The sequence below is a fragment of the Caloenas nicobarica genome, chromosome Z (assembly GCF_036013445.1).
Source record: "Caloenas nicobarica isolate bCalNic1 chromosome Z, bCalNic1.hap1, whole genome shotgun sequence".
Lineage (NCBI taxonomy): Eukaryota > Metazoa > Chordata > Aves > Columbiformes > Columbidae > Caloenas > Caloenas nicobarica.
In genome coordinates, this window is record NC_088284.1 from 88606415 (window position 1) to 88632725 (window position 26311).

The 26311-nt window shown below is 38.0% G+C and overlaps 1 protein-coding gene across 2 annotated transcripts; it reads right to left on the bottom strand.

Annotated features, from left to right (window-relative positions):
- Positions 1 to 1478: 1478 nt before the first annotated feature.
- Positions 1479 to 19187, bottom strand: RNPC3 (RNA binding region (RNP1, RRM) containing 3). 2 transcript variants are annotated; one of them, XM_065656305.1, is made up of 15 exons: positions 18948 to 19187; positions 17903 to 17950; positions 16928 to 17046; positions 15679 to 15759; positions 14882 to 14993; positions 14329 to 14397; positions 12732 to 12880; positions 9573 to 9698; positions 8560 to 8696; positions 7534 to 7695; positions 7264 to 7358; positions 7126 to 7184; positions 6456 to 6588; positions 5431 to 5503; positions 1479 to 1694 (listed from the first exon to the last, which is right to left on the bottom strand). In XM_065656305.1, exons 1-14 carry the CDS (start codon positions 19185 to 19187, stop codon positions 5444 to 5446), a joined length of 1590 nt encoding a protein of 529 aa, XP_065512377.1. In that variant the 3' UTR covers positions 1479 to 1694; positions 5431 to 5443. The 2 variants fall into 2 exon arrangements, with proteins under 2 accessions (XP_065512377.1, XP_065512378.1); XM_065656306.1 differs by lacking the exon at positions 1479 to 1694 and adding an exon at positions 2382 to 2568.
- Positions 19188 to 26311: the final 7124 nt, after the last annotated feature.

Below are 26311 nucleotides of genomic sequence, written 5' to 3' on the forward strand. Positions count from 1 at the left end.
ACGACAGCGCTACAGTAAAATTCATGATTGTTAGATTATCTGAGTAAGCCCCACCTTGAAAATTATAGTGATGTGAGTATATCCAAAACTTAATTAAATGAGAAAGGTTGCTGTGTCTATATGTCATTAGCTAACAAATTGTGAAATAAGCCTGCACTCACTGCTTATAGGCAATCTCAGACACCAGCCCTAATGACTTCTTAAAAAATAGGGGTCATTTGACCTGAAATATCAGACCAAAGGTTCCAAGGGGAAAAAAAAACACAAAAAACCCACAAGCAAACCCAAACCAAACCCATCGACCAACAAGAAAACCCACACCACCAACCCAAAACAAACCACAAAACCAGTTGATTCAGGGGAACAAAAGCTTTGCCTTCCTATTTTAAGCAAGTTCTCTCAGCTGAACTGCAGAAGAAGTTTCCTTGACAGATTATTAGTACATGATGGTGGGGTGTATGCTTTATTTATTCTTTAATAATATAACCCCACCAAGAACACACCTCAGCTTTATTCCTAATGGAACGGCCACAGAACACCCAAATATTTTTTAAGCCACTTTTTTCTCTTCTAAGCATCATAAACCCCTCAGAAGTTCTCATAAAACATCCTCTCTTGGTGTATTTTTCTTGGCCTACTACTCCAAATACAGATAAGATAAACTAACAAACAAATACACAGTCCACATGGGAAGGCAGCAAATAAGCTAAGAAGAATTCCAGTAAAAGCATTTTAAAGTAATCTGCTAAACCAGTTCATATTGAAAAAATAGCAAAGATATACTTATTTTGGTCAGCAATCAATACTAGTGATTTAGGCTGTTTGCAGCTGGAATGATGGCAAAGGTCTTTACATCAGCCTGCTACCACACCATCAACCATGAATTAATATTTCATGGAACAATTTTCTCCTTAAATCAATTGGAGTCTCTTGCAAAGTAAACATCACTGCAATGTTTCCTATGTGTTTTTAGAAAGTTATGCTAATCTTCCTACTATGTAACAAATCTTACTATGTGACCTCCACGCATTGATTTTTACTATACACAGTTCAAAAGGGCAAGGACCACACCTACACTGGTTTAATAGTTTTAACTGCTACTCTTGTTTTAATGACTTTAGTCTCACTAGTGATATTTTTCAAGATGGTGGCTGAACAATGAAAATGTGCCTAATTTCACAGTACAAATTCATGCCAGTGCACTAGTCCTCCTGCTTAGTCTCCAAAACAAGAAAAATATTTACACTAAAATGAGATTATCCTTAGATTCTTATCTTTTTACCCTGAAACGCTAACAGCTAAACATCACACTCAAGTACGTGCACATGAATATACACTCTGAATCATCTAGAACATGGTGCACAGTTATAATTTGACTGTTTACCTCTTCAAAAAATAGTGTTTTCCTCCTCCTTCCCCCTCCCAAACCCCACAACAAAAGTCAAAATGAAGAGAAAAGGCAAAATGAAGACCATGGAAATAATTTATTAGAGATTTCACAAGCAAAGTAACATATGTTCATCATGTAAGTCTTGTGATAGTTTAAAGATACCTGGAATTTTTAAGATGAGAAAATTTATACTCTGCCTTAAATACTTTAGAACTGCTACTACGCACAGTTCAAGCGTCTCGATGATTACACTGCTTCTTCCCCAGCTTGATCATACTTGAAAGAGATGGAACACAAAAGGGACCTGGAACATCACAAAGGCATGTTAAAAGTAAGAACAACTAGAAAATAGTAGTTATGCTTTCTTTTGACAACTATATTGAAAAATCCTTAGTATTTAGAAAAGTGCAGAATGTCTGAAAAAAATCTGACTTAATAGATACAGGCTATATTAATTTTATGTTACAATAAGCTAACACTACCTCAGTGCAGAGAACAAGAACAGTCTTAAAAAAAAAAAAAACAGCAAAAAGGTAGGATTGATTAATAGTTGATTGATAGTGCAATTCTAAATACTTCATTGCAAGAGATTGTTAGATTTTCTTCTCTAATAAAAAAAGGAAAGAGTAAGGAATGTACGATCTAAGTCAACTACAGATTTTTTCTCAAATATCAGGACAACAGTAATCATCAAGTGATCTAAATTATCAGTCAACCCTTTCATATTATTAAGAATTGCTCTGCAACATATTTAACCAATGTATTATTATCATATGTATTTAAAGAACAAGACATCCTCAGTGTGAGCTCAGCACAGCTCCAAGCACATCAGTGGAACACTTCTAGCTCATACAAGCTAGAGAACTGGACCACAAATTAGCAAGTTTGACGAAGAAGGTAGAGGCCACATTTTAAAACAAGGAAACTTCATTGTGTCTATTCACACAAGACAGATAACTCATTGACTTTCCCCCCACCCCCCCAAAAAGTGCCCTTTGCTTTTAAAATTACCAGGTTAGTTCAAGTTATAAAATATGTAAACTCCTCCCCACACCTACTCTATATGAAAACTTAGATGTAGTTGAGTGCTATGGGAAACATCGCACAAAAAAAGGATACAACAAGAAAGGATACACTCTGCATGACAGTATTACTGCAGTATTTACGCAGGAATGTTTCTAAAGAAGAACAGCAGAATGTGGTTTAATTTTACTTGATTCTCAGTATTGCATACACAACTTTATGCTACCTACCAAAAGCAAATATGCTTCTTCGACAAGATACAGTTTTGACCCCTTACGAGATTTAATGAGAGCTGATGAGTCCACCAGCGCTAAACTCCATATCCAAAAGTAAATACTTTTTGATAACTTGAACTACTAGGACAACACCAGATTTTTCTGTCTCATTAATTCTCCTTCAAGTCTGCCATTTTACAGACTCACTTTTTCCACCAGGTCCAAAACCCAATTGTGTTTCCATTCAATGCAGGCTTTCAAGTCACTTCTTCCCTATGAAGCAGCTGGAGACCTCTCAACATCAGTTTCTTCTACATAACCTTTCTCACAACAAGTCGTATTTTAGCTACAGAAAAAATAGGCACCCCAAATACTAACTGAAATTTTTGCTAGTACATCAAGAAAAAGTCATTTCAGCCAGCAAGGAGTTACATAGTATTTTTATAAACCATGTATATTATTGTCTCTAAAAAGGATGAAACCTTTGTAGAGAAAATACTAAAAATAATAACATTCATTAATTTAACACAGTTTCTTCCTGTTTAAAAATAACCAGAAGTTTAACTTTTGTCAATTTAGTTGTTAAAAAAACCCAATCAAACAAAAAAAAAATTGAGACACAGGATACAGATCAATTTTAAGTCCCTCAAATGTTTGCATTTACTTGTTTATATGCATATTTATTTTTCAATGAGATTCTTCTGTCACTGTTCTTCCTTACATACTCAGATTTCTATCATGGAATTTTGCATCATAAATCAACATCCATCAGAATATTCCGTCAGGAGCAGGAAAACATAGTCACACAGACATAGTGCTCAGTTTCATCATTACTTGGGAAGTGAAGTAAGTATTTTTAATTAAACCTCATGTATCCCTAGAGATTTCTATTAGTCTGGCACATTCTGTGATCTTTACATATAAATGATCGAGGTAAGGAAGAAGTTCTACCCCATGACGCATTAAACCAGTGACAACAAGGTAACTCATGGAAGACTTTCAGGTTCACAAGTCTTGCATAAGTATGTGTTTGCTCACTCTAAAAAAGCTTCCAAGTTGACCATCAACATGATTAATAACCAAACAAACACCTCATTATTTTCTTTATGTAATTCAAGTATTATTTAGCATGTTCAGTGAAGTCAGAATTAGATTTAATGTATAAAATTAGTTGGAAAGACATGCAACTCCTAAAAGAAGTGTCCAGACTTCATTTATAAGGCTTTCCAATAGCTAAAATACTTTGAGTTTCTTTTTTGCATTTAAAGAAATTTCTTCTTATGAGATACTGGATAAAATAATATAAATGCAAGGTTTTTTCTAACACGGAAGGAGTAAGAAACAAGACTGAAACATTCTCATAAACCCTTGTTCCTTATGGAATACTCTAGCCAAGGCTCGTTTGTCTTTTTCAATGACCAATACAGAAGAATGCCTATAAAAAAACCTGATCTTTGATTTGATAAAATAAAGATTTTGCAAACCACAAATCAATAACTCAAAATAGGAACTGGTAAAACGAAATAGCATCTCAGAAATGAGGGAAACAATCTCAAATATAATCTGATGAAAAAATCCTTAGACAACCGACAGAACAAGAATCCTACAACTGAATTAGTTGTTATAAAGATAAGTACTACCCTCACAATAACCATACTGTGGGGTCTCCAACAAATTTTTGAAAACAAAAACCAGCTGTTCACATTCTTTATTAAAAACTTCAGGGTTTTTTTCCCAAAGTAACAATGATCAAAACATCCAGATTAAAAACACATCATGGATTAAGTAGAATGTTTCAGAAGCGTTCAGCCTAAACTTTGAGCTCATTTGGTCTTAGGTGGAGGCATAACCAGGGTGATGCCCAACTGTAATCTGTAATTAAGTTAAATGCCCTTTAAATTTGAGCTGATCTATCAGAGAGTGCAGATTAGGAAATAAGTGCTTCTAATTCTTGCACCAGCTATTTCACACAATAATTTGAGACAGTTCACTACTCAAATATTTTTAGTCCATGAAACCCCTCACAGTTAAATTAGAGCTGATTTGGCTTGAGTTACTCTCATATAAAGCAAATACTTAGAGTAAGCAGTAGTAAAGCAAAGCTATAGGACACGAATAGTTACATAGTGGTTACTTTCTGCTAACAGTTACTTTCCCATCCAGTTTAGACAAAAATGGCAAAAATCAAGACCTATGCATTCCACAGCAAAGGAAGCCTTGATCAATTGATTAATAATTAAATGGCACTTTCTGACACAATATCCTTTCCTAAATCAGACAAGTTTAAGACACGCTGCAACAGCACTAAGATCTCATTTTCCAAAGTTAGCAAAGCCAAGGGTCCATTTACAGAGCTAGCAAAAGTGGGTTAATTGCTGGAAACAGTTCTTCAGGTTCACTTTACAACAGTAGAGACAGAAGGGAAAGATAAAGGAAGCAAGTCTTTTCAAAGCCAAAGCCCCAGATTACTAAAAGATAAGTGGTCCAATTCTGCAGAATTATTCTCATTAAATTCCCCAGATTAAGGATTACAGAAACTGACAACTACCCTAGGATTAGAGAAATGGCAGTCTCCAAGTTTCTAAACAGAGGAGGATGCAACATTTTAAACTTAAACCAACTATATACCTTGCATTCTGGTTTTCTGATGTAATTGCACATTTAAGAAAAAAAAAAATGTATGGAACATTTCCCCCCCACCATCACTATTCCTAAAGATGCCACTAAAAACATAAATCAAACCAAACAAACAGCAACAAAACAAATGAACAAATTCTTTATTTTCAGGCAGAGAATCCATACCTTGTGCAGTGTTCTACTTTTTTCTTTTCCCTTCATTGGCATCCTGTTTTGGCCTAGCTGAACGAGCAAATTGCTAAGATTCTGTTAAGGACTAAAAGCGTCAATGATAAAAGGACGTCAATCAAGAAGCAAAAAAGAAATATTATTTAAGCAAGAGTTTAAAAAGTGGCCTTTCTCTGTGAATCAATTCCACTACAGTATTCAATATTATAACAATAGTGTCTATCAGTCAAAGATTAAGACTTCACTGATCTGCAGTACAAAACAATTTTAAGAGACCCTGTCCAAGAGTTTACAATACTAATAAATAAGGAGGACTAACTGGGAATGGGTTGGGTGCAAGCAGAGCAACTAGAGCAGGATAAATGCTTGATATTTACAATCCTCCATCCCAGCACATTAATTCCATAACTTTGATGTCTCAGTAGGCAGTTGGGAGGAAAAAGAAGCTAAAAGGAACAGAGGTTGGAGTGAACAACAGTACAAAGAAATTAACTATGAAACATTTAAGTGAAAAATAAAAAAGGACTCACAGACACAAAATAGGGCAATGCAATCAAAAAGTGTAGAAATCCCAACATGTTACACAGGCCCAAAAAGTAACTGACAGTTCCAGCTGGAGAAGCAGTCTAAACAGAGACCGCTGAGAGGAACCACTTCTTTATGTTCTTAATTCTGCAAACACAGGCTTAACCAAGTCAAAAGCCTACTTAATTCAAATACAATGGTCATACAAGCTAAATTGTCTTTTATACTGTGTGTGCAGGATCAAAGAGCTAACACCAGAGAAGACAATTTTATTGTCTTAAATAAAGCACATTTACTTTCCTATTTCAGAAGAGGTGCTTCTATATATTTTTCAGTTATCCTAAACTTAACAATAGCACATTGTGCTATGCTGCCTGGTTTTAAGATATTTCCTCTTTCCATAGATTTCCAATTAGTAGAACATTATGACAGCAAAACTACAGATTGACGGACAGATTACAAATAATATAATGTAAATGTTTGAAGAAAAAAGATACAACCACCATGGGTTTTTCAAATAAGACATATCCATTTGCTTCTTTTAAAGCTTTAGCAGCTGCTTTTTCATTAGGAAGTCCAATGAAAGCCTGTCCCTTCATACGGCCTTCTTTCATCAAACGTATATCAAACCTAGAGGCAAAATTGAGAATAGGGAATGACTCATGTTTAACCACACTTTCATATTTCACAGTACAAATGTAATTCTAACGCTTCCAGTTGGAGAAATAGCAGAAACAGGAGCAGAGCCTACAAGCAGGAATTATGTCATTGTAGACCATTTTGCCTGGAGAAACCATTTAATAAAAAGTGGCATTAGACTGCAGGACAGCAAACTGGTGTGCAACTATGGTAAATGTGACACATGCAAAATAATCAGAAACACACGATCATCTACACTGTTCATTCCGTGTCACTCAGCCAATAAACCGTATATTTGGTAACAAAAAATATAAGGGCAAAATAGCATGGTTTTCAGACACTGTTCAAAAAATAATTCTATTTCCGTACTTGTGATAAACTAAGATTTTCAGATGGAACTCGTCTTTTCTTTATGCAAGAGCATAAAGAAAAAAGTAAAGATGACTAGTTTTTAAATCACAATTTTCAACAGTATTATAGAATTTAACCTAAAAGGCTTAATTTTAACCAGGGACCAAATTAACTTACATATTTCGTTCCTCTTCTGACTGGAAGTTAACGTATCTTCCAAAAATGAACTTGAGATCCTGAAATTAAATGGTAGGTATAAGAGGAAAGCTGATAAAAAGCCCTTTTGATTAATATTTTATTTGCTTGTTTACCTACCTTTTCTTGAACTTGCTTAGCTAAATTCTTCACATATATCCTGCAATTTGGATCACCTGGCTCATAGTTTTTGAAAACAGAAAATTTTTCCATTTCTTGAAGAAGACAGAAAAACAGACTATGTTTTAGCTTATTTTACTTAATATTTTTGCTCAGTATAAAATAACTAAATTTAATATATGATCAATTAATAAAGGAAATACTGATTTTAACTATTTCTTGCAACAACTCAAAGAGCTATTATTAGATAACGTATTCTCACAGTTATACCTTCTCTAGAAAGTCTGTTTTTTTCTAGATCCCTTCTAGAAATAAATTCTGATGGTATTTCATCTTCCTCCTCTTCAGTTTCCATTTTATCATTTGAGCTAGGAGCTGGGAAAATCCTTCCAAAGCCTGTATTATTGATTTCTTCTGTGGCTGCATAAAGATCTGAAATTTCAACACATTATGTAAGTGGTTTATATGTTTATTCACAAGAGGATCAACAGCAAGCAAAAAATTATACTCTTTTCAGTAAGATTTTAATATAGTTATAGTTTTACTTTGTAAAGCAATTTGGACATATCCTTAAAGAAATGCATCTTAAGCCCTGGTTTGACAAACACACCTGCTCTATATAGTCCTATAAAATCAACTGTAGTATAAAGAAAAACCATTGCACACACGAGTTAAGGTAAAGCTAGCCTTGCTGTTCAAGCCTGTATCCATTTCAATGGTTTATCTCATTTTCATTCCAAGAATCTGTATAGACCTGTAAAGTACCAAGAAACAGAGACTGACCATAACCCTGTAAGAAACCATCACACCTCATTGCTATTATCACCCGGCATTTTTAGAGCAGATAACCAGCGCATCACCAAGAAGGAGCTGGCAATCACTTGAACGATGCTTTATAAGAGCTGGAGAAGGAAAACTGAAATTAGCCTGATATATTCAATTACACTATATAATACTGAGAATGCACTTGCAACATATTTGCTAAAAAACACCTTAACGTTTAAGAGAGAGTGCAATTCACCATAAACCCACAGATCATGTTGGAGAGAAAGAGACCTTTAAGATCATCTAGATCCTTTACTATACCAAAGCACAGAGTTCTGTGCTTTAACATGGCAAAACCAGCAAATGCAGACAAGACACAAGTTGGTGTTCTTAAACCCCGATGTATACTATTTATGAAAGTTCCAATACAAAAGAAGAAAATTATTCCCAGGCCTAAATTTCAGCATCCTCCTACACACTGAAACCGCATGAATTCAATACTAAATACATTTGAAGTATGAACTCTCTTACCATTTTTTTCTTCTTTTTCTGAGTTTATCTGAAGAACAGCTGGGATGTCAGTAGTAATATTGAACTCAATTTTCCTATGACCTACATGCTGTGGCTGCTCAAAGACATCTGAAGGTGACAGTGTAGGGTGCAAATTACTGTTTAAAACAACAGTGTTAATTAAGATTCAGACACTAATGAATGCATAGTGTAATACAAGATTTTTTACAGATAATTTTATGCTGTTGTTTACCACAAATACGTAAGGTCTCTATTTCATAAATTTCACCCAATACAGTTCAGGTTGACTAAAACACTGCAAATACAGAAGGCTGGCAACCAGAGCAAAAAAAAATTTAAAAAAAAGACGACACACACCACACTACAGTACAAGCACTTATGAAAAACTTTATCAATAACTTGAATACAAAAAATAACTGGCCTTGCTGCTGCTCTCAGATAGTGTAGAAAATATACAAAGTTTTCAAAAAATACAGCAAATCACATGGAGAAAGTATGACGCTATTAGTAAAAATGCATTCACAATTGATCATCGCTACAAAGAAATACAACACTGGTGCCTGCTGTGCTACGGTACTGCAGTTTCAAAAAACAAAAACTTATTTTAAACCAAATCATCCTATTTTTATTTTAGATTTTTATTTTAAGAAGTATCCCAAACAATAAACCCAGATTGCTTCTGTCAGGGCTGTGATATGAAAATTTTCTTTTTTATGAAAAAGGGATTTTTATCAGTTTGATAGTGAGAGAAACACAGAGCTTGAACTAGCTACACTTTACAGATAAAGGCTGTTGAGCAGACTTGAGTAAAAACTACATGAAAATGTTGACCTCTAAAGCAATACAACCAAGCATGAGGACAAGGGAAGACCAACTTCACTACCAAATTTACATATCAGTGAAAAATGCTTGTTTTAAAACAGCAACACTGAAGGAACATGATACAGAGAACACCATGTAGTAAAAGGAATAATCTTCTGAAAAAGTGCAAAAACCACAGAAATAATACAAACCTGTGAGGAGTACACACTGGAACATTCAATAAGTCTTTAATTCTTTGCCTTTTTCTAACACCACGCTTCTTTGTGTTTATTGGTCTTTTAGGCTGAAGCGTTGCTAATTCCATCAACTTGGTCATTCTGTTTAAAACAACATTTAAAAAAGAACCAGAGTGGTTTACAGTTTATTTGAAAATACTAATTTTGAAAACCTTTCTCTCTTCTTTAAAGCCCTTGAAATACAACTTTTCAGATATGGTTATAAATATGGCTACCTTAAGACCAAAACTACATTAATAAACTGTAACACATAGCAAACATAGCAAACCAATATACACAAAACACTTAAGTGACCAATCAAAATTGTAATGAGTTCCATGATGCCCCTTCCTTTCCCAAGCATGCACCTAATTAGGACACTGAAGCTGTAGGAATGCTAAGAATCCCTAAGCTGAACCTTTCTGGGAAGAAGCTTTTGAAGGTGTTGTGGTCCACCAGTGTTGGTTGTTTTTTAAGTATCACCTACTAAGAGCACAGGACCAGGCAATTCCAAAATGCTGAAAATCTAGCAGACGAGGCAAAAAGCCAGCTTGAAATACAGCAAACAAAGAAATGACATTGTCAGTGGAAGCAAGGTGAGGCAACATGGGAAGACTACAGAGATGCTGCTCACCGTTGTAGGGAGGAAATTCATGCTGCCTAACCTCAATCAGAATTGAAGCTGGCCAGTACTGTGAAGGACAATAAAAAAGGCTTTTTAAAATCTGTTAATTGCAAAAGGCAAACTAGAAATAATATTGGCCCATTACTTGATGAGCATGGTCACCTTATTAACAGGGACACAGATGAGACATTTAATGCTTTCTTCGCCTCAGTCTTCAACGCCGATAATGGACTTGGGGGCCTCCATAACCCTGGGTTGGAAAATCATGGCTGTGAGAACGATAAACTCCCAATCAATCCAGAACTTGTACGGGATTTGCTACTCCAGCTAGATCCCTACAAGTCAATGGGGCCTGATGGGATTCATCAAAGGGTGCTTAAAGAGCTGGCTGACATCATAGTGAGACCTCTCTCCGTGATTTTTCAATGCTTCTGGGAATCTGGAAAGGTTCCAGTCATCTAGAAGCTGGCAAACATTGTCCCAGTCTACAAGAAGGGCAACAGGGATGACCCTGGCAACTACAGGCCTGTCAGCCTCACTTCTGTTCCTGGTAAAACCATGGAAAAGATCGTTCTGGGAGTTATTGAAAAACATCTGAATGACAACGCAGTCATTGGTCCCAGCGAACACAGGTTCATGAGGGGAAAGTCTTGCTTGACAAACTTAATTTTGTTCTACGACAAAGTTACCCACCTAGTTGACCAAGGGAAGCCTGTTGATGTGATCTTTTGGATTCAGTAAAGCCTTTGATACTGGTTCTTACAGTATCCTCCTGACAAGATGTCCAGCACACAGCTGGGTAAGCACACAATGCAGTGGGTGAGCAATTGGCTGACAGGCCAGGCTCAAAGGGTTCTAGTAAATGGAGTAATGTTGGGCTGGTGACCAGTCACTAGCGGGTTTCCACAGGGATCCATCTTAAGGCCAGCATTCTTCAGTGACTTTATAAACAAGTTAAACTCAGGACATGAGGGATTGCTTAGTAAGTTTGCTGATGACACAAAACTGGGGGAGCTGTCAACACTCTTGAGGGCAGAAAGACCCTGCAGAGGGATCTGGACAAATTGGAGAACTGGGCAATCACCAACCACATGAAGTTTAACAAGGGCAATGCCAGATTTTGCACCTGGGACACGGCAACCCTGGCTGTACATACAGACTGGGGGACAAGAGACTGGAAAACAGCTCTGTGGAGAAGGATCTAGGGGTTCTGGTTGACTGCAAGTTGAACATGAGCCAACAGTGTGTCCTGGCAGCCAAGATGCCCAACCGTGTCCTGGGGTGCATCAAGCACAGCATTGCCAGCCACTCAAAGGATGTGATTGTCCCACTCTACTCTGTGCTGGTGTGGCCTCACCTGGAGCACTGTGTGCAGTTCTGGGCACCACAGTATAAAAAAAGATATTAAGCTACTAGAGAGTGCCCAGAAGAGGGCTACAAAGTTGGTGAAGGGTTCGGAGATGAAGCCAAATGAGGAGCCGCTAAAGTCACTTGGTTTGTTCAGCCCAGAGAAGAGACTAACAGGAGACCTCATCGTGGTCTACAGCTTCCTCGCAAGGGGAGGAGGAACGGCAGGCGCCGAACTCTTCTCTTTAGTGATGAATGACAGAACCCAAGGGAATGGCAGGAAGATGTCCCAGGGGAGGTTTAGGTTGAACATCAGGGAAAGGTTCTTCACCCAGAGGGTGCTGGAGCACTGGAACAGGCTCCCCAGGGAGGTGGTCATGGCTCCAAACCTGACAGTGTTCAAGAAGATACTGGACAACGCCCTCGGACACATGAGGTGAACTGTCCAGTTGTCATATGCAGCGACAGGAACTGGACTCAATGATCCTTGTGGGCCCCTTCCAACTCAGGACGTTCTACGATTCTTTTTTCATAATACTATTTCACCGTGCATGTATTTTTCTGAATATAGCATAGGGACTTTCTGTTTTACTTTTCAGTTTAAGTAGCAAATAAAGAAAACTGCTTCTTCATTTAGTATGAATATAAAGCTTAAAAAAATAAAACCAACTCACACACAACAAAAAACCAACAGCTGCAATATAATTCAGTCCCAAAACTGCAAGGGAATCCTCAGCACACACAATCTCTCATTATTACTACTCCTAGGAACAGACAATGATGTACAAAGAACGCTTTGGAAGTCAGAATGCACATATGATTCAGGTTGCAGAAAAATGAAGACTCCCGAAAACAAACTAATTATTAATTCCTTATATCTGCACTCTATCTTCATTCTGAGTTTTTGTTTTGTTAGGTTTTTGGACATGGGAACAAATGACGATTTGCATACCATTTAGCCATTTTCCTTCTCTTACTAGGATTCAGAACAGCACTGCTCTCCTGCTTTTCAGTCACTCTGGAGCTTCCCTAAGCATCTGGAAAGATTATCTATGTACTGCAAATGTTAACAGACTCTACCATTTGCTGAACTAGAAGCTAGAAAAGTAAAACCACCACTTTAAAAAAGCCCAAAAGCTAGCAAATGGCTGTAAAATGCATACCTCTCCTTTTCCTCTTCATCATCACTTTCATATTCTGATTCATCTCCACTAGATAGTTGCTCTTCTTCCTCGTCAGGCAAAGGAGGCTCTTCAGGAGGCAGAGGTGGGATTGGAGGAGGTGGCACAGGCACTGGTAAATACTCTTCATACTAATTAAGGGGAAAAAGTTTAAAAAAGGTAATTAAACATTTTCTTCCTTTCCATAATAAAAATAGCCAAATCACTAAATCAGAAGATGACAAGAAGTAGGTTTTTCTAAAGTATGTTTTTAGGGATCTAGATGCTACTTTGCTAAACTACATTACTAATGAAAACTTGCCACAAGAAGCGTAACACTGAATGTTCTCATTCTAACTTGAGGAGTTTAAACCAAAAAGCAACCATGGCCCTGGGTTTTTACTTTGCATTCAGCTTTAAGGACTTTCCTGAGAAGAATATGGTCAAAACATATGGTAGGAGGCCTAAGCTCCCAAGCCGTCTCAGTTTCTACACTGAACCTTCCACCACCTATCCAAGTTACAGTTCTATTTCTGTAAGGAGAGAGGACTTCATGAAAGGAATCTTTTTTTCACTGAGACTGCAAAAAACACATATTAGGAATTTTCTATGTACAAAATCACCTCCAGCATCACTTTCAACAGCCTTAACTACACTTAACAGCTAATTTTATGCACCATCAGTTCCATTAGGCACTGATGTCTTCTGGCATTAGAAATGCTCTCTGCCTTTTAGAAACTGCTCCATGAATTCTGAGGTTTCTCACCTTACTACTCTTTCACATGACCATTAAATTCACGGTGCTTAACCTGTCCCAATACCAGGCAACAAATAAAATTATTCCCAGAAAAACAGTGTGAATTCACTTATTTGACAGATTTATTTCATAGTTTTCTTTACCAGTCAGCTTCCCTCTTATTAGAAGCAAGTGTTTTGTTAGGGCAAACACCAAGTGCAGTGGAGCACAACTTCACTATATCCAAATACTGTAGACACCACTATTAATGCAAGTCCTCATTTGCTTTGTCTACCACTGGCAGTCAAACTACTCTATCACAGCAATACAGAACTCAGACCACAGAGCTGGTATTTCTATTTCCCTTCAGAAAGAGCTCCCCATAAGCCTCTGCCGGTTTCCCTCAGCCCTGCCTCTTTCAAAAAACATCCTGGAGACAAAGCAAGTTAAATACAAAAGTGCTGTATGATCTCACTATCAATCTGAATCTAATCAGAACTCCAAATAAACACACAAATCAAAGAACTTAATACATCTTTGTAAGGCAATGGGCTAATGGTATTCTTTATTTCCTGCATCTGTCATAGGATGTTATGACCTCCCTCTTCTTTTTTTAATACTCAACAGTTTGAAATATTCCAGTGCTGCTGTCATACAGGTATATTTCTTTGTTGTAAGTACAGTGAAAAAGATTCCTTTAGAAGACTAACATGTGCATCTTACCCAATGAAATGCAGCAGTATTTGCTATCCTCTAGAAATTTCTCCAACTTTTAGAAGTTTGGACTCAGATCTCCCACCATGTTGCTAACATTTTAAACTGCAAATCCATTTTACGGTACTTAAAACATATTAAAAAAGTTACCATGGGAGGGCGAGCAGTAATCGGTCCAAAAGGTGGAGGAAGATTCATTTTATTCATAAGATGAAGTACCTGAAATGATGCAAGATAAGTAAGATTTCCTTCAAATAAATAAATACCTAAATATATAAATGAAAATAGTTCCTTGCTAGGTATCATAGCTGATAACTTCTGGCAGGTATAAATCTGCGTAGTTTTAATGAAGACATAACTACATTGGTTATTAAACAATGTGCAAGTCTGCACTGGAGATCCAACACTAATAGTAAATATGCCCAACACCCTAAAAAGGCTAATCAAAAAAAGTAAAGCATCTTCTCAGAATGAAATTTCAAGTACCCAAGTCACATCTAATTAAGATGATCATACCCAGTTAAGTCTTCAGTATTAATGAAATCTTATTATCTCAACATAATAAAAAGTTAACAGTTTAACACTATCACAGCAAAGATAACTTAGTATTTACTATGATAAAAATTATTTCTGTAGATAGCTAAAAGAGGAAAAAGGAGATGTTCTTATTTTTATACTTTTTTTTTTGCCATTTTTCACTTACCTGGACATAAAATTTGGGCACACTTGCCAAGGCATTTGCTATATTTGCTAGAATTGTACTTGAAGGAGGTGGATACAAGTATTTAAGGCAAGAATTGATGGGAAAGGTGAGGCTGAGGAAAAAAGATGAAAACCAAGACATCTTAGCACCACTGCCACATAATGACTGATAACAATTAATGATTACTAGAGGTTTAACTATTCATTACATCTGAAGTATCACTGAAATATTGTTTCCCTTTGAACAGTTTTGGGCCACTTACATCATGTCTAACATCAGGGAACAGTCCCCTAACGCACGACACACTTGCTGGGCTTGGGCACAATGTAAGTACCAACACATGCAGAAAGCCTACAGCACACAGAAACAATCAACATGTCCAAAAACAAAACCACAGAATAGCATGCTGTACAACCATCATGAACTAAATGCTCAAAGTGCTGGATTTACTAGCCCCAAAATAAATTTATTCTTCATGTATGCAAAAATGCAAATGGGGGAAAAAAGAACAAGAAATCTCTGGAAAGACAAAAGTCAACAGTATTCTGTTGTTAACACTGGGACAACCTACCCAGTCCTCACACTCCTCCTGAGAAAGCAATGCATAGCGCTAGAAGGCTATTCTGCAGCCCACAACTTCACAGCTCAAAACACCAGACACTACTCAGACATGAGGGTTCTAAACTTGGCTATGTATGTAGAACAGCAGCATGCTATGAAACAGAACACTGCATAACACTTATTTCAAGTTAAACTGTAACAGAATACAATAATTAAGACAAAAAACACACACTAACCCATGGTTGGGTGCAATTCCATTCTCTATTTTAACACAGCTTGGTTCTTTCTTCTCTTCTTCTTTCACTGGTTCTTCTGAACTGAAAATTAATTTAGCATTAACTAAAACAGGGCAAAATTAAAGTGCCTAACATATGCAATATGTTTAACCTCATCTATTTAAAAATAAAAGAAATATATTAGTATTTTAATATCTTTTATCAAAGACATTACTACAGCCATTACTAATTCTTAAGAATTAATGCATGTGGATAATTATAGTAGTCAGACTAAAATAAATATTTATTCAGATTTAAGTAAGTATCCCTATATTCAAACACTTCTGACTTAAATCTACTTGCAGGAAAAGAAGTAAAATTATTTCATGTTACTCTCTGTTCAGAGACTGTATAAAATCAAAGGTATTAAATAACGGTTTTGCTAATATTCAGAGAATGGAATAAATAACCTAAAATCTCTGTAGTTGATTTTAATTAAGCACTACCACACAGCTTCTATCACTTAGTTAGATGTTACACATGTAAACTTCAAGCCTAACTATACAACTTAATTTTTTAATTAACTACTTGACAAGACAACTGAAATCCAAACTATCGCAGTTCTTGGTCACACTAGCATTCAGATCCATTGATTTATTTTTATTTTAAAATATTACATATCCTTTAATTATTTGAAGAGAGACTTGGATGGTTTTATGTTTGTTCTCCTCATGCTTCAAGCTAGATAGATGCAAATCAGCTCCAGCTTAGAAGCCAGTGGCTATAATAGTAGAGTCTTACAGTTACGCTAAGTGTCAATCCTGCCTGACTCTTGATTAGATTAGAAAGAAAACAGTGCATGCAATGCTTTCCTGGTCTTAACAGCAGAAGACAATTATAATCCCGACACACACCAAAAAAAGCTGAACAGTCTTTTTTTTTTTTTTTTAAACACAGGGAACCTATGCAACAGACGTCAGCTTACACAGACTGGAGTCTTGCTCTGTAAATGAGAACAAACAGGACCATCTGCTGATTAAAGATATTAAAAACTACAGGAATAAAGATGGGATTTATTTCACGATGATACTGAATGACACAATACTAATGGGAGGAATGTAGCCAATTATCTGTAGAACTGAACCTCCTTGTTAACACTTCTAAATGCTTGTAATTTATGCTTTGACTAAACAGTACTATAAAAGTACCATGAATACAGAATTTCCTTCCCTTCACCACAAACATAGAAACTAAATTATTATGCACATACCTTTTACAATTCTCTGAGACAGAAGGCTGGCTAAATACCTGCACATTATCTTGCTCCTTCGCAAATTCAACAACTAAGGTGTGACCTAAAAGTTTCAGCTGATGCAGTCTTGACAAAGCCTTCAAATAATTATAATGGAGAAAATAAAAAAAATGAAGAGGAAAAACATGAGAATTACTTCAAAGTGTAACTTATTTTTCTTTGGTTGGTAAACTAGCCAGACAAAGCAGCCCCAACTGCTTTCTGTGAAGTCTGTGCCACTACACAGGTGGTTCTGCACCGTTCTTGCCTTCACAGCCCTGCTTTCAGCAGCCTCTTTCCTGCTAGCAGGAAGGAAAAAGATGTGGGTGCACAGCTAGAACCACTGCAGAGACTTAGGTCATTGGAACACAGTAGAGGGACTGCAGCCTTAACAACAAAAAAAAAAAGCCACACCAAGAAAAGCAGAGCATAATAGAGAAATTCAGGACACAAGCTTTTTACGAGATTCATATTTTAAATGTATTATTAGTATCATCTTTTTAGCATCCATGTCCCACATTAACATGGTAGTTTTCTTACAAAAGCTGGGCATTCAAGGCAGTCTTGAACTGAGTACATTAGTATGTCTGAATTTTATGGCAAATATGCAATTAAACAGGAGACAAGTATATTACATTTGATTTATAGTTTATATATAAACATGCACACACTTTGGACAAGGCTCTGATCAGTCTCAATTCATGTAAGTTTGCCATGTTCTAAGTGACAGGTTGGATCAGATGACTTTCAAAAGCCCCTTCCAACCCACCTTTCTTATGACTCTACAGAAGTGTTCATTTTATCAAATCCTTCAAGCACCTACTGAAACAGAACTCTAATATTAATGTTGCTCTGCATTTTTTCCCCAACACTGAGTACTAGATGATGTGTAAAACATTTTAGAGAACAATTCAGAAAAGTGCTTTGCTAAAACATTCAAAACCCAATACAAACCTTCACAGCTGCATTTTCACTGGGAAAGGTAGCAAAAGCAGTATGTTTCTAGAAAACAAACAAAACAAAAATTGTCAAGATAGGAACTCAGCAGTTTGAGAAATACAGAAAAACAGCATTTCTTTTCTAGTGAACAAAAGCCATCCAAAACTGCAAGAAAGTACATATTGATAAAAGAGTTTAATCCTCTTTTCAAAAAAGGAAATTTATTTCAGCACGTCTCAGCAGAACATTTTCATCAAAGCAACTCCTAAAAGTAGTACTTTTCCTGCTACAGAAGTCATAACTATTGTAGTGCTATGAAAGTTCAGAAGGTTTCTAACTAACATTTTCCCTTAAAAAAGCCTTAAGCTTTCCAAATTAGATCAAATCCTCACAGAATACATAGTTCATCTTACACTTAAATTTGTTTTAACAAACTTTGTTACTTCATTTTGCCACCACATGATTTGGTATTAAAAACCCAAAGCATTAACACTGTTGTAAGAGCGGCTATCAGGAAAATCATTGTAACGTAGTCTGTATTTTTAATATCCTATAAAAGAAAGCATGACCCTGACACGGGATGTGGACATCATTTATCTGCAGTTCTGCAGGAATCCAAGACTTTTTCTAAATGGCATTTGTCGCCTGACTGACATTCCCACGCTTTTGTAATTTTGAGAAAGAAATATAAAGATTTCAAGAGACAGACCTGCGAAACTGCACCCCAACACCTACCAACAGACCCTTCCACATTGCTTTTCCACAGCCTTACTCCTAACGACAGGCGAGGCCAAAGCTGCGGCCAAGGGCACGGGACGAGCAGCCGGCGGGAGACGGGCCCCCCGTGTCAGACGCCTCCCGACCGCTCCCCTCGGCCCGGCGGCGCGTTCCCGCCCGCGGGGCCACCGCGCCGCAGCGCGCCCCGGCCCGGCCGGGGAGAAGGAGGAGCCCTGACCCTGCGGCCGCTTCGCGCTCCTGGGGGGCGGCAAACGGCCCGGGCCGGCGGCAGGTCTCTCTTCCCGTCCCACCGCCCGGAGCTCCCTCAGGCCCCGGCCCTCACCAGCCGCCCGTGGTCTGACAGGACGCGCACAGACACCGCTCCGAAGTGCTTCAGCAGATCCTCCTTCTCCGCCGCCGTCAGCTCGGCGGGCAGGTGCCGCACCAGCAGCGTCCGGCCCCGCCGCCGCGCCACGCCGGGGTGAGGCGGGACGCCGGGGTGAGGTGGGCCGACCCCCAGCCCCGGGCCGGCCCCGAATCCCGGCCCGGCTGCCCGTGCCTCCTCGCAGCCCGGCGCCGCCATCGCAGCGCGGAGAGCCCGTGCGAGCGCCGCGCGCACCCGGAAGCAAGAGGGCAAGTCTCGCGAGACCGGAGGCAGCGCCTTGGGCCTCCGGTCTCGCGAGACTGGCGGGCTCGGGGGTGGGGTGTCTGAGGCGGGAAGCGCGCGCGGGGGCGGTGCCTGCGCTTCTCTCACATGACAGATGTGCGCTTGCCTTCTGACTAAGTTGTAGCAAGTTTTATTGCTTTCAAAGCACCATTCTCATTAGCGTTTAGCTCAAGAGGCGTCTCTTTTCATGCTGCCACTTCACCTGAACAGCAAGACACTAAGATCTTTTCTGGCGGACGTTAGCATGCTGCTTCGGCGTGGCAGCTGCTGAGTGGCAAAGGCAAGCGGCAGGGGTGAGGCACAGCCCTAATTACAACCTGTAATTGTGGGCTTGAGGAGGATTCTGCAGCATGACCAGTGAGCACAGAGGCAGTCACCAGCCAGCTGCTACCAAAACCAGACAGAATAATCCCGAGCCAGCTGCTTTTTGTGAGGCCACAGGCCATGAACTCAAAAAGGGGAAATCTCCACACTTGACCGCTGAAATCTGAGGTTTTACCATATCTAATTAGCTATGTGCTGCCTGCTAAAGCCACCGCCTGCCTGCATCCCTGTTGCCATGGGCTCTGGGCCTGACAGAGCCACAGTGCCTGGTGCCACTGGGCAGAGGCTGCGGGACCTGCCCTGCCCCTGGGCAGCAGAGCCCTGAGGGACAGCTGGGGCCTGAGACTGCCGGGGCCGCATCGAAGCCAGCCTCAGAGAAAACATGTTCTGTAACCTGTGCAGTGTACCTGGTGAATAGGGAATGTTTATTGAATCTTTCAACAGAACTAATAAGTCCTTCAGTCCATAAAGTCCTCAAGGCCGCTGCCTTTCCTTGAAGAGTCATGATGGACCTGGTGCTGTACGTGCAATACACCTGATGGCTCTTGGGCTGTGCTCATTTTGTGACTGGACACAGATAATTTGGGGAAAGATCTGGCCATTGTGGGTGGTCACAGTGGTCTCGCTGGATAGATCGGATGACAGTCCAAGTTCATCCAGATGGGCTTGGGAAGGAGTCGAGAAAAAAGACTGTCGAAGCACAGGAAGTTCAAGAAGGATCTAGGAGAAAAGCAGCAATTTAGCAACAATTTCTTACAGGATCCATTACTGCCTTTTTTGTTGCTGTCATTAGTATAAGCTAGGAAATATCTATGAACTTGGAAACAGGTGGAAGAATTGGCACAGTATGCAAATATGGCAGTGTTCTTTCTCTCTGGTGGTACTGGTTTTTTTCTGAGCCTGTTGAACTTTAACACCATCCAGCCTAGTAAGTTCCATGTGTGGCCTGTGGTTTGTATAAAGTCTAGAAGACTTCCTGGGATATGCTACTCAACATGCAATTGTAGCAGACGGGAGCATCAGGATTGCAAAAGCAAGGCTGTGGTGGCTGTGCTGCTGCATCCTGTTTAAATGAGCCTGACTTTTAGTTCACTCCTGGCTGATGACATAGGAGAACTTTTTATGCAGCAGGTCTGTGAAACCTGTAGGCAAACCAAACTTCTCTGTTTCCCTTGTAGCTCTCTAGTACATTCCAATTATTAATTTGCACATCAGTCACCAGGTGGTGAAATAATGGTATAACTTCAGATATGTTTTTTCCTCAGAACTAAGAAACACTGTTCTCAGTTCCAGTCAGGGTAGGCTGAGAAAAATATGTATTTTCTTAGTGACATTGGACACTAAAGTGACAAGACCGATTTCGCTGGAAACAAGGCTAATATCTCATGGCTGTTCAACCCACCAGAATCCCCATCAAAGAAAGAGTATTTTTTTTTTAAAGTCTGTTCACCCTGTTGGACCAGGGAGCTGAAGCTGAACATCTCTAGAGCAGAGGTTTAACAGAGTATCATGCAAGTCAAGGCAATACAAATGCACAGGTTTTTTTTTCTCTAAGATGCATAAAGAAAAAAACTTTTAAAAAATTCCTTTCTCCCTCATCTCCACATTCAAAATAGGTGACTAGTGATTTATTTATTTATTTTTCCTTTCCAAGATGTTAAATTTGGAGATACTTGAACAACACAAATGCATCATGTTTTGTTGAAATTCTAGGTTTAGGAGTTCTTTGCTTACACAGAGGGAAATTTCAATACAAGCACAAGTGCTTTAGTAATATCCCTATGAGTCAGAAATACAGACTCAACCAGGTCAGAGAGAAAGGAGATCCTTTTGTAGAGATCTCTAGTCCAGGCTCCTGCTCAAAGCAGGGTCAACACTGAATTCCAACCACATCACTTGGGACTTTATCCAGCCTAAGGTCCTAAGAGTGAAGGTCCTACAGCCTCAACATACAAGTTTTTCTACTCATTAATTAACCTCCCAGTGATTTTTTTTTCCCTTTTATCCACTTGGAAGTGACTGTATAAATATATGATAACTTAATGAAGACAAAATTCCAAATTCTCAATTAAAATCTATTGAGTTGGTAAGGAAAACAATTTTGAAATCAAGAAAGCCAGCTTTGCAGAATATCCTGATGTTTTGCACACCATTCATTACCCACCCCATAAAGTTGCCATTAGTGACATCAAATCAACAGTAGCCAGGGGAAGATGTAGTTGCCCAAAGTAACAGAAGCCCAACTAAGCCTGTCCTTTACAGTTATTAATGGAAGTAGAAAACCTGTGAGACATTGAAAAATAAACTGGTTTATTTAAATTTATTTTAAAAGTATGTAAGGGTCCACTTGAAACAGTTGAGTTTACTTTTGAATGGTATGAGTTAGGAGGCTCACAATTTTGTTGCATCCTTGAACAGGGAAAGATGAGCTTTATTATGAGAGCAGCGATGCTACTGTTTCTTGGAGCAATTAAGATACACAAAGTTGCTGTTAGATCATCATCCTGATAAAGTGAGACCAGAAAGAGGCTAAACATTGAAGAAAAGCTGCAGTGTGTGATTTCTAGACTTTGCTCTTATCATTATTGATTGTCTCTTTTTTTTTATATATATATATACACCTCTAGGTATTTTCTGTTGTCTCCAGTAGATGTTCCACTTGACTGTACACAATCAAGCTCTAAGTGAGGAGGTAAGTAGCTGTGTTAGCAAGAAGATAAGCCCAAGGTAATATGGCTTGTTTTATCTTGTCTACAAAATACTGTATACCCATGTACTTAAATGACTTTCCAAGGGCAACCTAACAGTTTTGAACTCTCTTGCATGGCTAGGACCAGAAGGCCACCACAAGCAGAGTTTTAAATAGCTCTGCAAACTGGTTGCATAATCCACAGAATAAATAACACGGCATAATGGCGTCACGTTCTTTCATTAATGAAATTGCATGTTAGAGTTAGCACTACAGAAAGACCGTACATTTGAATTTACTGACTCTTCTGATTTTGCATTCAGCCTCTACTGACACAAGAAAAAGCCTTCAGATTACAATAGCAGCAAGTCCAAATAACCTTAATTCAAGTTCCTTCCCACAGAAAGAACAGTCAGAACTTTTAATATAATTTGAGAAGCTGTCAGAAAAGCTTTTTAAAGGAAAACAATCTCTTCACTAAAGGGAAGAAAAATTGCTTTCTTTGGTTTTCTTAGATTTTTTTTTCTGCCTTTAATGAAGCGCTTGAAAGACTTTTGTTACTCTCCATGTATTCTGTACATTATTCAGACTGTGACAACTGGAACTGCGGTATCAGAATAAGGAAAGAGTTGTCCCTGCACACTGAGAAGCCTCAGCAGCAAGTTCTAATAATTTCTTTAACCGTTTAAACAAAGTTCACAGAGTTTGTTCTAATAGTGATGTTTTTTGCCTTTCTTTCCTTATGCAGTTAGGTTCTGGTTGCTTTTCCTCCAAGCCTTTGAATAAATTTATTTTGACAGCATCTGCATGTTAAAGCATGTCTTGCAGCATAGGAGTAAGAAACCATTTATTGTAACACTTTCTCTTTATTACAAAGTGCTACTATTAAAGCGAAGTGTCAATCAAAACAAATTACCTGTCACTCAGTGTGTTGAGGGGAAGAACTACACGCTGCATTTCATCTGTTTTCAAAGTCAGTTCTCAGGTTATACATCTAATGCTAAGGCAATGGATTTCATATCTTAAAGCAAGTGTCAAGAACCTTTCAGGTGAAAGCATAAAATACACCCCTGCATAAGCTGAGAGCCTGCTTTTTTTACCCACAGGGTGTCAGGTTCAGGACCAATGCCTTATTGCATGTTATACTTCTATGTAAGACACTTAGTGTCTTTTTCGACCAAATAAAATCAATACTTTATATGCAAGTACAACTTTGTTCTAGGTCATTGGGCTATGGAGTTTCAGACATGCTGCTTTACATTGAGGTGAAGAGCCTGGACACTCAGTTATACACTGCCATTCCAGAAGTAGCTGACGTGTTACTTTCAGTAAGCTGTTTGACACTGCAAGATCTGGCAACTGCAATCAGCAATTTCCCCACTTTCTGTTCCTCCTGCTCTGTGGAATGGTATCTTTAGCTATGTGAGAAATCATTATAGGTGAAAAAAAATATCTGGGGGTGGAGGAATGTATAACAAGCAAATGGCTTATTCCACAGGAATATTTTAGTTCTCCAGAGCTACAAATTTGGCACTTGTCAAATTTGACTTTTTTACTCTCATCCTGGGTTTTTAATTCATATATTTTCTGCCTTACTTCAAAAAGTCATCAAAAGGGACTTGGTTTAATGAAAGATTGTCTAGTATAGGACATGTATTACCTGTGAATCAGAATTAATACATCATAAAGGATTTGGTGATATCATTACCCTGATTTCAGTGTTAGAAGTGTCTAGTGACTAATATTTGTATAAGAAGTATTTGGCACAAGACATGCAAAGCTATACATAAATTTCATTGCATTCCATTTGTATGTTGATATGTGGATTTTCTCAAAATACCAAAAATGTTGACCTGTTCAGCATTAGCTGTACTTCAGGGTGATATGTGTTGACTTTGCTGTTTCTACAGTTGCATCCTTTAAAGCAGAGCTTCTCACTTTGTGGATCATGGCACAGAGTAGATTCCATCAGCTGGCTGATATGTAAATAGATTTCCTCTATGGAAAAGCAGGAGTACTTCATGGGAAAATAAACCATATAGTTCTCAAAGATGCCTTCATCACAAATAGAAGTCTCTCTGTCAAACCATATCCAACACTACGGTACTCAGCCTTATTCTTGGGACTAGTGTTGAAGAAAGACTAATATAACTTCAAAGTACAGATTCCATCTTAGCTCTCAAACTCCACATGCAACAGCTGATCTGTAACTGTACAGTGACTTGCAGAACTGTTTAATGTACAGCTAGGACTGATTGACTGGTTTTCTGAGCGAAATCTGCTTTTACTTTTCCGCAATAGATTAAAAATACAAGTTACAAATACCGTGTAGCACTCCAGTTTCTATAAAGCCGCTACAACCGCTATGGTGTGGTTGCATACAATTACAGACAAACTGAGAGGCTGATGAGAAGGTCTCCATGCACCTCATTGATTTCAAGGCCTCTACTGTCATACTAGGCCTGTATTTCTGCATTAGAGTAGTAAATATTTCATTCTATACAGAATGACTACTTGTTACTATGGTTTATATCAAATTTCTTTCTCAGTAGAGAGGTAACAAAAGTAAATGAAAATAGGCATAGCTACCTGATAAGAAAAATCAATTAATGTCTAAACAAGTTAAGATAAAGCTCCAGGTAGGTCTAGATGGATTCAAACAAAGCAAGTCTGACATGCCTCAGTCCTGAGGCTTTGCAAACTCAGTGAAACTCTGAGGCTCATTATTAATAATGGCAATACTGTATTTATTGGCCTACAGGGTAACATCCTATATTACCAGGTCATTATTGCAATAACAACTCTGTAGATCAAAAATATAGGAGGTATAGGTGGTATTTCATGTTATTCAAATTCACTTCCCAAAAATATTTTTTCTGCCAAATTTCTTGTGAGCTAGACAAGGCTAGCAAGGCGTTTGTTATGTTTTAGAAGCCTCAGGACAAAATGTTTTAATTACTAACGAGAAAAAAAAAACTACAAGAGCAGCTTTGAGACACAAAAGGCAAAACTGATGGGGAAAATCTGATTTTCATGGTGGTAGTTCTATAACTTTCTTCATATTAATATGAAAAGTGTAGTGTAACAAAATAGCCTTAGAAATAAGGTCACAAAGGACCAGGATACCACCTACAATATCTGTGACTGTTTGCGTCATGTATAGATGTTACAGAAGCTTCAGGCATTCAGCTGTATTTTGTTAGGTACTATGTAAGCATATATATAACTCTAAAGAGACTGCAAAATGATTGCTAAATGTCATTTATTTGGCTTATACATTTTGTGGAGGATTTTAGTTCCATTCAGAGTATATCTGAATACAGTTAAAGAAAAAGCGAGTAAGAGTACGTGTTGTCTCTGTTAGTGTGCTTTATTAAATTTCTGTGAAAAGAAAAGAGAAAGTAGCCCTTTTAAAAGCCCTAAATCAAGTCACTGCTTTCCTGGCTTTTGCCTACAATGCACCCCGAAGTGTAAGTAGCCATTTTCTTCATGCTTTTGATTGTTTTTATTTGAATAAACAGAGGAAACAATGGATGATTCACTTAGAAATCTGCTTTTCATATTTGACCACTAGATGATGCTGTGACTCAATTGCAGATGATACTGTACTGTTAACATTTTGTTGTTATTCTTTCTTTTATACAACTGCAGCATTTTCTTATATGAAAAATTGGTATTTTCTTTCTTGTTCTTACATGCATTGTAGCTGTTACAGTATATAGACTAGTTATATTTTATACAAATCCATGTAGATCACGTCTTAGCAGTAGCTCTTTCTTCTAATACTGAAAACATCACTATTCTAGAAGCTGTGCATATATACTCCATAGATGCAGATGCTGCTTTGAGTAAAGATTTTTGCACAAATTTGAAAGTATATTGAGAAGAGATTTGATATATTTAATTCATATTTCTATTTCTATTTCTATTTCTATTTCTATTTCTATTTCTATTTCTATTTCTATTTCTATTTATATTTATATTTATATTTATATTTATATTTCATTCTGTTTGTATCTCCTACGTA